This window comes from Mus musculus, chromosome X, assembly GCF_000001635.26.
Source record: "Mus musculus strain C57BL/6J chromosome X, GRCm38.p6 C57BL/6J".
NCBI classification, from domain to species: Eukaryota; Metazoa; Chordata; class Mammalia; order Rodentia; family Muridae; genus Mus; species Mus musculus.
In genome coordinates, this window is record NC_000086.7 from 159,476,284 (window position 1) to 159,491,689 (window position 15,406).

Genomic DNA, 15,406 nt, shown 5'->3' on the forward strand with positions numbered 1-15,406 from the left:
TTTTAGCCAAACTATACATTAAAGAACTCATTGGTCACAACTGCCAATAACCACATGGATGGATCTCAGGAATGTCATAATGATTGGGAAAAGCAAGTTATAGAAGAATCTCAATGGTAAATTTCATTTATTTTTAGTTCCCAGATTACTTCTTAAACAATGTTCTTCAGAATTAAATGTGGTAAAATGAATTTTTATAAAAATAACATGGTATACATAAAATTTAGGAAGATACTGGATTCTTTGAATGAGGAAAGATGGGGATCAGACAAAGAAGGGGCACACAGGAATTTTCAACATAATGACAGTGCCATTCTTCTGGATTAAATGGTGGACGTGTGGGCACTTACTGTTTCATTCTTTACACCTTAATATATTTTATAACCTTTGTTTTATGTATTCAGTATTGAAGAAAGACAAGAAAAAGAAACTTGATATTAAAAATTGTATCCCACATAAGCAAACTCTACTTATTATTGACATTTTCTAATTTAAATATGCATGGGTGCTTTACCCACATGTATATCTGTGCACCGGAGTGTGTCTGGTACTCATGGAGCCCAGATTCCTGTGGAACTGAAGTTAAAGAAAGTTACCTGCTGTCATGTAGCTACTAGGAATTGAACCCAGGTCTTCTGGAAGAACAGCCGGTGTTCTTAACCACTGAGCCATCTCTCCAGCTCTGGGTATGTTTATGGGAGAGTTTCTAGACTGTTATTTGGGGTAGAAAGAGATGCCCTAAATGTGAACGGCACCATTCCATGGGCTGGCAAGCTGAACATCAATGTTCATTGTTGTTTCCTGACTGCAGATACAATGTGACTAGCTGTCTAATGCTTTTACCATCATGTTATACTATTAACCAACCAGCAAAACAAACAAAAAGCACATGTTTTCTTTCCTAAATTACTTTTGTCAGATATTTTATCACAAGAAGAAAAGTAACTTGCACAAAAAGGTATTTTGCATAGGTCAAAATAAGCATCTCATTGCTCTAAATCATTTGCTCATAGAAAACCAGGAATATTTAATTGTTTTTGTCTAGGAGCCATTCCCATAGACTTCTCTGGCAGACGCACTGTATGGTTATCCACTCCCATAGATAATTGACCGTAGGGCACCCTGTGTTGACTATTCAGCCGTGTTTTGTCACCACCATTTGTTAATAGGCTTTATTATCTGAGCTTTTTTATCTGAACTTTTCCATGTAAAGGATAATTGAAAACATCAAGAGATACCTGGTCCTATAGGTATATGTATTTACCCACTCCGTAATACTATATGTTTAAGTCTTATCAAAGGATCATTTGAATTTGGATCAACTTTTAAGCCTTTCTCTTTAGTTCATTTCAGTTTTAAAGAATTATAAGTACCCTTTCATCCACATTTGTTTTATCATCTCATCCCCTCTATCAGTAGACATATTCCATTATCTCCCAGAACTTTTGAAAGTAAGTTGCTGACAATATGTCCCTCAAAAACAAAGGCATTCTTTTATTTACTATGAAGGTTGATCTTCATTGTCAACTTGTTTAGATTTGGAATCACCTAAGAGACACACCTCTGGGCATGTGTTTGAGGGAGTCTCTAAAGAGGTTTAGCATATGTTAGCATATTCTGTTTATTAATGAAGGGTTAGGATAGTTGAATATACACAGAATTTCTTCCCAAATAATCTATTCTCACTTAAAGGGTAGAAGGGGTTTGTTCCGGGTTTTTTTTTATTGGACATTTTATTTACATTTTAAATGTTATCCCCTTTCCCAATCCCCCCTAGAAGTCCCCTATTGCATCCCCCTCCCCCTGATTCTATGAGAGTGTTCCCCCACCCACCCTCCCACTCCTGCCTCCCCACCCTCGCATTCCCATACACTGGGGCATTGAGCTTTCACAGGACCAAGGGCCTCTCCTCCTGTTGATGTCCAACAAGGCCATCCTTAGCTACATATGCGGCTGGAGCCATGGGTCCCTCCATGTGTACTCTTTGGTTGGTGGTTTAGTCCCTGGGAGCTCTGCGGGGTCTGGTTGGTTGATATTGTTGTTCTTCCTATGGGGTTGCAAACCCCTTCAGCTCCTTAAGTCCTTTCTCTAACTCCTCCACTGAGCTCAGTTCAATGGTTAGCTGCAAACATCCGCCTCTGTATTTGTAAGGCTCTGGCAGAGCCTCTCAGGAGACAGCTATATCAGGCTCCTGTCAGCAAGCATTTCTTGGCATCTGCAATAGTGTCTGGGTTTCGTGACTGTATATGGGATGGATCCCTAGGTGGGGCAGTCTCTGGATGGTCTTTCCTTCAGTCTCTGCTCCACACCTTGTCTCCATATTTCTTCCCATGAGTATTTTGTTCCCCTTCTAAAAAGGACCGAAGCATCCACACTTTGGTCTTCCTTCTTCATGAGTTTCATGTGATCTGTGAATTTTATCTTGGTTATTCCTAGCTTCTGGGCTAATATCCACTTATCAGTGAGTGCATGCCATGTGTGTTCTTTTGTGATTAGATTACCTCACTCTGGATGATATTTCTAGTTCCATTCATTTGCCTAAGAATTTCATGAATTAATTGCTTTTAATAGCTGAGTAGTATTGCATTATGTAAATGTATCACATTTTCTGTATCCATTCCTCTTTTGAGGGACTTCTGGGTTCTTTCCAGCTTCTGGCTATTATAAATAGGGCTGCTATGAACATAGTAGAGCATGTGTCCTTATTACCAGTTGGAACATCTTCTGGGTATATGCCCAGGAGAGGTATTGCTGGATCTACGAGTAGTACTATGTCCAGTTTTCTGAGGAACCTCCAGATTGACTTCCAGAGTGGTTGTTACAAGCTTGCAATCCCCCCAGCAATGGAGGAGTGTTCCTCTTTCTCCACATCCTTGCCAGCATCTGCTGTCAGCTGAGTTTTTAATCTTAGCCATTCTGTCTGGTGTGAGGTAGAATCTCAGGGTTGTTTTGATTTGCATTTCCCTGATGACTAAGGATGTTGAACATTTCTTTTGGTGTTTCTCAGCCATTCGGTATTCCTTAGAAGAGAATTCTTTAGTTAGTTCTGTGCCCCATTTTTTTTAGAGGCTTCTTTTTCTTTTTTTTTTTAATTAGATATTTTTATTAGATATTTTCTTCACTTACATTTCAAATGCTATCCTGAAAGTCCTCTATACCCTCCCCCTGCCTTGCTCCCCAACCCACCCACTCCTGCTTCCTGGCCCTGGTGTTCCCCTGTACTGGGGCATATAATCTTCACAAGACCTAGGACCTCTCCTCCCATTTATGGCCTACTAGGCCATCCTCTGCTACATATGCAACTAGAGACACAAGCTCTGGGGGGGGGGGTACTGGTTAGTTCATATTGTTGTTCCTCCTATAGGACTGCAAACCCCTTTAGCTTCTTGGGTACTTTCTCTAGCTCCTTCATTGGGGGCTCTGTGTTCCATCCAATAGATGACTGTGAGCATCCACTTCTGTGTTTGCCAGGCACTGGCATAGACTCACAGGAGACAGCTTTATTAGGGTCCTGTCAGCAAAATCTTGTTGGTATATGCAATAGTGTCTGGGTTTGGTGGTTGTTTATGGGATGGATCCCTAGGTGGGGCAGTCTCTGGATGTTCCTTCATTCCGTCTCATATCTGAACTTTGTTTCTGTAACTCCTTCCATGGGTATTTTGTTCTTCATTCTAAGAAGGAACAAAATATCCACACTTTGGTCTTCCTTCTTCTTGAGCTTCATGTGTTTTGCAAATTGTATCTTGGGTATTCTAAGTTTCTGGGCTAATATCCACTTATCAGTGAGTGCATATCAAGTGAGTTCTTTTGTGATTGAGTTATCTCACTCAGGATGGTATCCTCCAGATACATTCATTTGCCTAAGAATTCTATAAATTCGTTGTTTTTAATAGCTGAGTAGTACTCCATTGTGTAAATGTACCACATTTTCTGTATCCATTCCTTTGCTGAGGGACATCTGGGTTCTTTCCAGCTTCTGGCTATTATAAATAAGGCTGCTATGAACATAGTGGAGCATGTGTCCTTATTACCAGTTAGAACATCTTCTGGGTATATGCCCAGGAGAGGAATTGTTGGATCTTCCAGTAGTACTATGTCTAATTTTCTGAAACCGCTAGACTGATTTCCAGAGGGGTTGTACCAGCTTGCAATCTCACCAGCAATGGAAGAGTGTTCCTCTTTCTCCATATCCTCGCCAGCATCTGCTGTCAGCTGAATTTTTGATCTTAGCCATTCTGACTGGTGTGAGGTAGAATCTCAGGGTTGTTTTGATTTACATTTCCCTGATGATTAAGGATGTTGAACATTTTTTTCAGGTGCATCTCAGCCATTTGGTATTCCTCAGTTGAAAATTCTTTGTTTAGCTCTGTACCCCATTTTTAATGGGGTTATTTGATTTTCTGGAGTCCAGCCTCTTGAGTTCTTTGTATTTATTGGATATTAGCCCTCTTTTGGATGTAGGATTGGTAAAGATCTTTTCCCAATCTGTTGGTGACCTTTTTGTCTTATTGACAGTGTCCTTTGCCTTATAGAAGCTTTGCAATTTTATGAGGTCCCATTTGTCAATTTTTGATCTTAGAACTTAGGCTACTGGTGTTCTGTTCAGGAAATTTTCCCCTGTGCCCATGTACTTGAGGCTCTTCCCCACTTTCTCTTCTATTAGTTTCAGTGTATCTGGTTTTATGTGGAAGTCCTTGATCCACTTGGGCTTGAGCTTTGAACAAGGAGATAAAAACAGTTCGAAGTATGGCATTGTGCAAGTAGACTTGGTACTAGAAGAGCCAAGTTCTAAGTCTTGATCTGAAGGCAGCAGAGGGGAATATATATGAGACTTCACGGTCTCATCTTTTCCAACATGGTCACACCTCCTAATAGTGCCACTTGATGTTGGCCAAACTTTCAAACACATGAGTCTATGTGGGTCTTTTTTTTTCTGACAATAAAGTTTGAAATAAATAAAATAAAACCAGTTTGTCTATTGCCATATGCTGAAACCAAATCCAACTCTAATGTTCATCTAAAAGGAAGGTATAGGAAATGTTCAATATTGTGTCTTAATTTGTTTTACATTAAAATAACAAAATGTTTGAAGCTTGATGTTTCGTAAAGAAATGAGGTTTGGTTTGGATCACAGACTTTGGAGGCATAGTAGATGAAGAGCATATAGTGCCAGCATTCCCTTGTCTTCTGGTGAGGCACTCGTGCTGCATGGGAGAAAAGACGAAGAAAACTAGGCACATATGAAAGGTCCTGCATATGTGAGGCAGGGAACGCTGCTCCCCACTCCTAACACATCCTTATAGGAAATAATCCGATCCCAGAAAGTGTAGCTTACTGGGCCAGTAGGGTGATTCATTCTTTGTATGAAGGCATTTGCCACCCAAATCTGGAAACCTGTGTTTAGTGCCAGGAGCCCACATAAAGGCGAAAGGAAAGACCCCACAAAATTGTCCTCTGAACTTACATGTGCACCACAGCATGGACACACACATCTTTTGTTGAATAATCATATCCAAACCATGTTACTATCCTGTCCTAAACATTGCCACACACACACAAAAATGAGTTTAGGGCAGGGTATTACCAGGTAGATTTCTTAAAATATTTCTCTTTCTTCCAAGACCATCTTACAGGTACCATGTATTTCTTTCAGGATGACTCTGGGAAGTATATTCTAAACTCTACAATTAATTCTATAGAAGGTTGAAGTTATTTAGTTTCCTGGAACAAAATTTCTTAGGAAAAGTTCTATGATCAAGCTCTGTATCTGTTATGCCCCACTTTTGTTTTCCAGGATAACTTCAAAAACATATCCACAGTCGCCAAAGACAGCGAAGCCCACATACTTAGGGTCTCCTGTGAAGTATTACTTTCCACCCATTGCAAACGAAGAAACACCAAAGAAGAAGGCAGAGAAGGAGAAGAGAAATAAGGAAAAGGAAGGTGCCCCTGGTCAGCAGAGCACTGTCCTACCTAGAGAAGAAAGCCTAGAGAAGCGCATGGCTGACAAGTATGCCACCGAGAAGTATGTAGCAGATAAGCATGCAACTGAGAAACATTCTGCCCCTGGAGGAAAGGCTGAGCACAGTGCAGGTAAAGTGGCCCTGTTGATGTTGCCAGTTAGACTTAGCTTTCCCCTCATTGTTCCCTCTCTGTCCTGAGCTGTGTATCACACTCTCATGGTTTGGGGTTTTCCTCTAGGACAACTTCATCCCCTTATACTGCTTTTTCAGGTTTGCTCATAATTTTTGAATCCTCCTTTTTTTCTGAGTAGACCTAGACCTTGACTCTGCTTGTGACTAAGATTTCATAGGAGTGCTAAGATGAGCCACATACAGCCTGTATGTGTACTTTTGCATGACAAAGCACTAGCTTTAGTCCTTGAAGTCTCTGTCATGCAATGAGTTCATTAATAACTTAGTATTGTAGAACTTGCTTGTAGCCCTGTACTCGACTATTTCCTGCCCCTACTGTGGAGTGAACACACCCAGGGACAAGCTAGCCCATTGCAGCTTCTTCTGCTTAGTGACCAGTTTTAGCACCGTTTTGTATTGTTTGCCATCACCATACTGAGTTAAATAGTATTGTGTCCATTTCTATGTGAGTGGACTTGTGTTCATTCCCCCTGATCTTTTTATTTATGTATTTTTTGCTACCATTTGTCTGACTGCCTCAGGAAAACCCACAGCAGGCACCACTGATGCAGGAGAGGCTGCAAAGATCCTAGCTGAAAAGAGACGTCAGGCTCGGCTACAGAAGGAACAAGAGGAGCAAGAGCGACTGGAAAAGGAAGAACGAGAAAGGTATACAGACACTTAGATTTGTGTAATCTATTGTAAAGGTGGGGTTGGAAAAATAGCTTGCTTTTCTTTTTACAATTTTTATGTTGCCAAAACCTGGACAGAAGTATTGGAATCTAGATTGTATGGACTACAGAGAAGGTGCTTAGGAGACTGCATCTTCTTCTATATGTTACTAACAGTTGCTCTTTTCTGAGGACCTAGAAATTCACATTTACAGGATCTAAATGGTACAGGTACCTTCTTTTCCCTTCATAGATATAGAAATGAGGCAACTCTAGTAGAACTATAGGGAGAGTTTGAACTTTTATGATACATTGAGTCTTTCTGGAAAGATAGAAGATACTAGATATAGAGATCTTGACTCTGCTTCCCAAATGATCCTAACTTGTGCTCAAAAGTCGGGGAGGAAAGAGAGTCAATTAGAGTCCCAGAGATAAGGGCTAGAGAGAAGAGGCAAGCCCATGAGAATGAGTTATGTGGAAATCCTCACCTGGAACAGGACAAAGGATGTCATTGCAGTGGTTCTCTAAAGTGGGAAACATAGTGGAAATGTGCTTGCTCTAGTCTCATCCTCCCTTAGCAGTTCATCAGGGTTTGAAAGCCACTGTGGTAATAGTACTAGAACACTTTTCTGTGATACTGGTAGTCCTGCTTTTTCTGATCTTTGTGTTCAGAAAGGAAACAAATTGTTAAAGGACAAGGTCAATTTAATCACTACAAAGAGAAAGAATGTTCTTGGGATAATCACAGAGTACAATCCTGCACCATTTAGAGAATGAGAACATGGCAGGAAGCAAGCAGTGCTGTATCACAAGGCCAGCACTGAATTTATAATAACAAATAATAAATATTCCTGATCCTTGAGCACCTTATAAAAAATCTTTGTGGTTTCTGATTAAATGTTTGTTGATCTATTTTTCTAATAGTTGGGTGGTAGGTCCCTTCTTCTGAACATCTCTTACATTTTTTTCTTCAGCCTTTTGATTGATATCAACATGTTTTGTTATTGTTGGATGATGTATTCAAGCTGGTTTGGGTGGGCTGGAGGTTAAGTAAGGGAAATTACAGGTAATAAATCATGGGATTTCGAATGACAGATTGGTAAAAGTAGCCACAGAGATAACATCCCTATTGCTGTGTACTTAAGAACTAATTATATACCTTCTAGCTACTTTCTACACTCTCACAGCCCAGCTGCAGAAAGAATCATTAGCTCCTGTCTTTATTTTCCCAACTCAAACCCTTCACACTTCTACACACCCTGCAATCATTCATTACCCAATTCTTTTTTTAATTTTTATTTATTTAATGTATGGGTGCTTTGCTGCATACACACCTGCAGGCCAGAAGAGGGCATCAGATCACCTTATATAGATGGTTGTGAGCCACCATGTGGTTGCTGGGAATTGAACTCACAACTTCTGGAAGAACAGCTCTTAACCACTGAGCCATCTCTCCATCCCTACCCAATTCTTCATTTGATTCTTGGTTTCCTTTGGCTCGTGGAACTTGTTCTTGTTTTTTATTCTTACTTGTTGTCTCTCCTAAATGTTGCCTGGACTTCAGGCCCTTAGTACTTAACGAGCTTTTTGCCTGACAAGTGTCCCCTTCGCATAGTGGTGCTAGCTAATGCCCCTGACATCCTTCCAGTTTTCTCTGGCTTCAAAATATTTATGGCTGACAGCTGATGCAGCAGTTTTCATGCTTAGCCACGAACTTGCTCTCATTTCCCTTCCTGAGTCCATTTCCCCTTTACCTTATGTTTATCACCTATTTCTGAAGCTAACTGTAACTTTGTTTTGTAAACCTTCTCTATACTTTTCTGCAATATACTGAAGACTCCCAAGTCTGTGCCTATGCCCTGAATTTACTCTAAAGCTGCATTTTATTATACCAAAACATCTAGATATATGTGAATTGAGGAAAATTCAATTCCTTGGCCTTATTAGCCACATATCATTGTTTATTTCCACATAGCATCATTTTATAAGTCATTTTATTATCTCAGAAAGTTGTTCTATAATGCAAATCCTATACTTTCAAATGTATTTAACTGTGTCTCACACTTACCTCACATTCAGCATTTCAAAGGCATAAATTAGTATTTGTCACTCAGACTTCTTATTCATTTCATGCACTCCATACTCCCATATACCCCATTTCCAACATCTCAGAGCTACTTCCAACGTTTCTGCCATCCTTCATATCACATCAGTTATCAGCTAAGTCTTCATTGGCTCTCATGTTAACGTTCTCCCCATGCTCTTCCAGCACCAGATAGGTCATCTAGACTATGTCTGTAGAATCTTAGCTGAGTGTTTCAGATCTCCCAGAGCTGATGTCCATGCTGTTTCTAGAGTGACTTTCTTAAATAGATGTGATTGTCCTTATTAGTGATTCTTTTGACTACAGGGTTTATCAAAGCCTACCAAATCTACCACGGACCAGCCACTCCTTGCCTCTCTGCCTTCTCTGTCTAGGCCAGTCTGCGAACCTCCTCATATGTTCCAGTATGCAGCTCCACAACCACACAAAGCTTTCTTTAGCTGTGCTTTCACATGAACTCATGTTCCTCGCCATCTGATGAGTCTTTCTTTCTCACGATGCAGGTCAAGTAGCTCCTGCGGCATTTCTGGACCTGTACTGGAAAAAGAACTGATCTATTTCTCTTTACCTTTGAGCTAAGCTTCCACATGACTAACATAGCCTCATTTGTGTACAGGTTGTCTCCCTTTTCTGGCTAACATTTTTTTTTTTTTGGTTTTTCCAGACAGGGTTTCTCAGTATAGCCCTGGCTGTCCTGGAACTCACTTTGTAGACCAGGCTGGCCTCGAACTCCGAAATCCGCCTGCCTCTGCCTCCCGAGTGCTGGGATTAAAGGCATGTGCCACCACGCCCGGCTTCTGGCTAACATTTTAAAAGGCCAGAGTACAGTCTTTGATCACTGTTCCTTGGTGCTCAGCGAAGAGAAAGAAGCTCAACTAAAATGCTGCCAGTAACAGCAGTGGGTTAAGTAGACTCCCAGGCTAAAATTTTATAGTGAAGGAGAAGAAAATGGTGTATACATACTGAGACAAGTAAAAAGAAAGGGGCAAATTTTGGGGGAGATACTAAGGTTTGATTTGAAGTATTTAGGAGGATGGTATGCCCAAATAATAGACCATGGAAAGGTTTTTTTAAAAACAAGTCTGAAAAGCTAAAAATTAACCATCTGATTTTAGATAAACATAGGTGCGTGCAGAACACACAGGTAGTTGGAAATCAAATAGAACCCTGAGGCCAAGATGAAATTGAGATGAATACATTTAACTCCAAATCAGTTTTCCTCTCTCTTGCCAGAATGTGAAGCATTGATAGTGCTACCCGCAAGGTGAGAAAGGAAAGTAGCAGACAGCCTGAGGCTGGAACACAGCGGACATCTCTTGGAATAGGATCATCTTCACATCTGTTTTGTTTAGTGTCAATAGTTTAAGTCACAAAGCTGTGGTTACCAGTTGAGAAAATGTAGCAAAAGATAAAAATAAAGATACTCGTGCTAAACTCTGGAAAGCCCAGTTATTGTCACTAGCTGTTGAGGCAAATACTGTCCAAGCCATGGATCTGGGAGACTCCCTTTAAAGAACAGGCTTACTAGGTGTTCTAGAAGGCAACAAGGCCCTAAGAGAACAAAAAGATGATGCGCCGGGCGTGGTGGCACACGCCTTTAGTCCCAGCACTCGGGAGGCAGAGGCAGGTGGATCTCTGAGTTCAAGGCCAGCCTGGTCTACAAAGTGAGTTCCAGGACAGCCAGGGCTATACAGAGAAACCCTGTCTTGAAAAACCAAAAAAAACAAACAAACAAACAAACAAAAGATGATGCAGTTACAGATGACTGTGACAGCAGTGCTCTCTCAGAAGTCCACAAAGCAGTCCCAGCCTCTGGGCTTGGGCATGGCCCAAGATATACAGTGGGATTGTTGGAGTTAGGACAAGCATTCTTATACCCTAAATCCAGTCTGGTGAAGATAAGAGCTTCCTGGGATTATAAAATAGATTACATGTAGAAGCTGAAATGCACAAGTGATAGCATTTACAGTCATTTGCATATTAGGCAGAACAGGCAGGGAACATTCTCAGTACTAAGAGAGTGAATGAATGAATGAATGAATGAGGGAAGTGTAGAAGCAGGATGAAGTGGTCCCAGTTTTCTCTGAGAAGGAGGTAATACTGTCAACTAGAATGAGGATAAAGGTTGACTAAAGGTCCACATAGAGTCCAAGAGACACGACTAAAAAAACATGTCAGTGGAGACTAAAGGGCCCAAGAGCAATCAGCTTTGTTTGTGTCTTTCTCTAGCCAGTCTAGGAAACCAAGGAAGGGCATGAGTGATCCTAAGGACCACACAGGGTGGGAATTGGGGAACAGAGCAGCCTCTGTGGTCACAGGAACCCGAATCCTGGGGAGATCCTGATGGAAGGAAGAGGAAATAAGTTATTTGTACAGTGCTCACCAGGGAAGGTCACCAAAGAGGCAGAAGGATGGGCTAAGATCAAACCAAAGATTGGTGGTGAAGGTGAAGCTTTTAAAATGAAAACTGAAAACACAGGAGTCATGAACAGCAAAGTCCACATACTCATCTACAAGACTAAACAATTCAAGACCTATCGAGCACATCAATAGTGTGGGCCAGCTGTGACGATAAGGGACTTAAGATGTGAAATGCTACAGATTGAGAGAGAGTCCACTGTATGAAGACTCTCCCCAGTAGCCAATGACCAAAGCAGAGAAGGAAAACTGGGTTAGTATGGATATGATAACAAAGATCAAGAGAATGACAACTGTTCAAGGTTTGTCGAACTCTAGAAGAGAAACTAGAGTGTGGAGGAAGGTTAGTGACAATGACAAATGCAGGGTAGGGGTGGCCTGTGTTAGAGGGCTAGTAGGAAAAGATGAAGTGGTTCTTTTTTTGGGGGGGTCTTCTTTTTCTTTTTTTCTCCAATTTTTTATTAGTTATTTTCTTCATTTACATTTCCAATGCTATCCCGAAAGTCCCCTATACCCTCCCCACCCCTTTCCCCTACCCACTCACTCCCACTTCTTGGCCCTGGTGTTCCCCTGTACTGGGGCATATAAAGTTTACAAGACCAAGGGGCCTCTCTTTCCACTGATGGCCGACTAGGCCATCTTCTGCTACATATGCAGCTAGAGACACGAGCTCCGGGATACTGGTTAGTTCATAATGTTGTTCCACCTATAGGGTTGCAGATCCCTTTAGCTCCTTGGGTGCTTTCTCTAGCTCCTCCATTGGGGTCCCTGTGATCCACCCAATAGCTGACTGTGAGCATCCACTTCTGTGTTTGCCAGGCCCCGGCCTAGTCTCACAAGAGACAGCTATATCTGGGTCCTTTCAGCAAAATCTTACTGGCATATGCAATAGTGTCTGCATTTGGTGGCTGATTATGGGATGGATCCCCGGGTGGGGCAGTGTTTTTTGTTTTTTCAAGACAGGGTTTCTCTGTATAGCCGTGGCTGTCCTGGAACTCACTTTGTAGACCAGGCTGGCCTTGAACTCAGAAATCTGCCTGCCTCTGCCTCCCAAGTGCTGGGATTAAAGGCGTGTGTCACCACGCCTGGTGATGAATTGGTTCTTAAAGTGAGAAGTTGAGAAGTTTCATACTTGGAAAAGGTAGTGAATTACCTAGTTTTCCCATGGAAAGCTTTTTTTTTTTTTTTTTTTTTTTTTTTTTTGCTAGCTTTAAAATACTTTTAAGGGAGGTAAAAGGCAATATGTTCAGTAAAAGGATAGGGATTAGATTTCCCTGAATGCACCAAGGAGACGATAAGCAGAGGCTGGTAGGTATATGGGAAAGAATTGATGTTTTCAGTGATAATGAGGTTTAAGGGGATTTAGGACCATAGTGATGCTACTATAACAGTCTCAGTCTCTCTCGAGCACATGCTCTCTCTCTGGCTCTCTGGCTCTAGCTTTTGCTCTCACTCTCTTGCTCTCCCAGTCCCTTGCTCACTTACTCTCTGACTCACTTTTAATCTTTGAAAGAGAGAGAAGGTGAGTGTGTGTGTGTGTGTGTGTGTGTGTGTGTGTGTGTGTGTGTGAACATGTTGAGATTTACCTGCCATGGTTAGCACATGGTCCATTGGCAGTTTGCCTTTGGAGTGTATCATCCTCTCACAATACTTTTGTTCTCAAAAGGCTGGAAAAAGAGGAATTGAAAAGAAAGGCAGAAGAGGAAAGGCTGCGCATAGAAATGGCCTATAAACGAGAACAGGAAAAAAAGCGGCAGGAGGAAGAAGAGAAAAGAAAAGCAGAAGAGAAGGCAAAAGAGAAGGCTGAGGAGGAGCTCTTGTCAAAAGAGAAGCAAGAAAAGGAAAAACAAGAACAAGAAAAGAAGGAAAAAGCCATGATTGAAAAACAGGTACAGCCTGAGGTCTCAGACTCTTGTTATTCAGTGTCATTAGTTAATATTAGGCAAAAATCTGTTTAGTTGGAATGACTGATAATAATAACCATAATAATAACTTGAAGGTTTTTCTTAAACTCCTTGTACTGGTTATTAAATGGAACTCTTGTGAAATAAATTGAAGTCATTAATGTGTTTCATGTCAGTTTGGATTTCTCTACTAGAGGCAAACACTGGAATAAGAATATGGGTTCCATTGGTTTATTTGGGAGAAAGAACTCATTAATCTGGTGTGAGAATCAAGAAAGTCAGTATAGGTATATCAATGAATAAGTTATTGTGGGTGGGCAACTGGAACTTAGTGCCATTGGAAGCCCTGAGACTAATGATAATGACTTAGAATTTCCTCCCTGAGTAAGGAAACTGGGCAAGTCACTAACACTACTCCTTCCTGTGTGTCTTAGTTGGAGTTTTATGGTGTCTGTGAAGAGACACTATAACCAAGGCAACTCTTATAAAAGAGAACATTACTAAATTGAGGCTGGCTTACAGTTTCAGAGGTTCAGTCCACGATGCAAGGCTTTTTTGTACTAGTTCTAAAATACTTTTAAGGAAAGTATGCAGGAAGCATGGCAGCCTGCAGACAGACATCATGTTAGAGAAGGATCTGTGAGTTGTACATCAAAGGCAGCCAAAAGGAGATGCGACTTCCCCAGGCAGCTAAGAGCAAGCTCTGATTCCACACTAGGTGGACATGGAGCACTAGAAGAGCCCAAGCCCTTCCCCCAAGGTCACACCTCCTAATAGCACCACTTCTGTGGGCCAAACATTCAAACACATGAGTCTGTGTGCGCAAAACCTATTCAAACCACCACATTGTAGACTACTGCTTTTTAAGGAATTAACTTCTGGAGTGTCTGCCTATATGCACACTTTCTGGCCAGAGCCTGCCCATAAACACAGAGACTTTCACCATCTTTGAAAACTACAGGTGTTTTTTATGGTGGGGTGAGAGTATATGCACCATGTTCAACCTTACCTGCTGTGTCAGAAGTATGTTGCCTAAGTCTATATTAAATATTGAAACATTGACTTTGAGGGAGCTGATGGGATGAAGGCATCTGTGCAGAGCTCAGGGAACTACTCCACTGTTTCTTACCTTACTAGAGCCTGTGCTTTGGTTTGTTTCTTTCAGAAAGAAGCAGCAGAAGCAAAGGCGCAGGATGCTGCTAAACAGATGCGTTTAGAAAGAGAACAGATCATGCTGCAGATTGAGCAGGAACGACTGGAGAGGAAGAAGGTAAGACTGGAGGGATCAGGAGGACTTAAGGTGAGGACAGAAACAGGAAGGAAATCAGTCTATATCTTTATTATTTTTTTTCTGTCATCATATTCTATTGGTTTTTGGAAAAGGAGTGGTTAGAAAGCCCCATTAGTGGGCTGGGGATGTAGCCCAGTGGTGTGAGTGCTTGTTGATCATATATATATATGGTCATTTGATTAACCCTCAGCTCTCAAAACAATAGAAGTCTTTTTGTGATTTTGAATTTTTCCATTTTGCCTTTCATTTCTGTCAGTTTTGTTACACATACACACACATACACAGAGAGAGAGAGACAGAGAGAGACAGAGAGAGAGAGAGAGAGAACAAGGATGTTGAAGCCCTATTATTAATATAGTTACATTTTCTTTGTAAATTAACAATTTTATCATGAGATTCCTTTCTTAGTTCTTTTTAGTGTTCCAAGACAGGATTTATTTATGAGTGTCCTTTGTAAACAACATATAGTTTAGTCAGGACTTGCTATCTGAATCTAATTAAACAGTGTTGTCTTTCTATTGAAAATGTTATTCCCTTTAAACTTATACTTATGTATCAAGTTGGCTTTAAGAAGACTGATCATGCAGACCCATTTTTGTTGTGGCCTAGTGTGGGCTTTGTATTGCTATAGGTCTAGGAGCTAAGAGATCTGAGATCCTTTCTGAGCTACTGGTCAACTTAGCTTTCTATTGCATAGTCTTGAATGGCAGACAGTAATTTGCTAATTTAAGGAGAAGAAAGGGAAAGCTAGTGTACAAATTGGATGTTAATTCTAGATCTGCTTTGACCTTGCTTGTAGCAGTGGAAGTCCTCGGCAGCGCCAATGGGAAGCATTTCTCTGCTACTTTCCGTCTGCTGACATTTATCTTTTACAACTTTTCTGA

The 15,406-nt window shown here is 41.1% G+C and overlaps 1 protein-coding gene across 17 annotated transcripts in view; it reads left to right on the plus strand.

The window, feature by feature from the left end:
• Window positions 1-15,406, plus strand: part of Map7d2 (MAP7 domain containing 2) — an 84,467-nt gene that overhangs the window by 61,792 nt on the left and 7,269 nt on the right. For 16 of the 17 annotated variants that reach the window (XM_017318641.2, NM_001081124.2, NM_001359310.1 and 13 more), the window contains 4 exons: window positions 5,795-6,093; window positions 6,677-6,803; window positions 12,994-13,216; window positions 14,397-14,501. In XM_017318641.2, the coding sequence (XP_017174130.1) occupies window positions 5,795-6,093; window positions 6,677-6,803; window positions 12,994-13,216; window positions 14,397-14,501 (754 nt within the window). Of the gene's footprint in view, window positions 1-5,794; window positions 6,094-6,676; window positions 6,804-10,142; window positions 10,341-12,993; window positions 13,217-14,396; window positions 14,502-15,406 lie in introns of those variants that run through there. The other variant, NM_001313752.1, reaches the window with a different exon arrangement.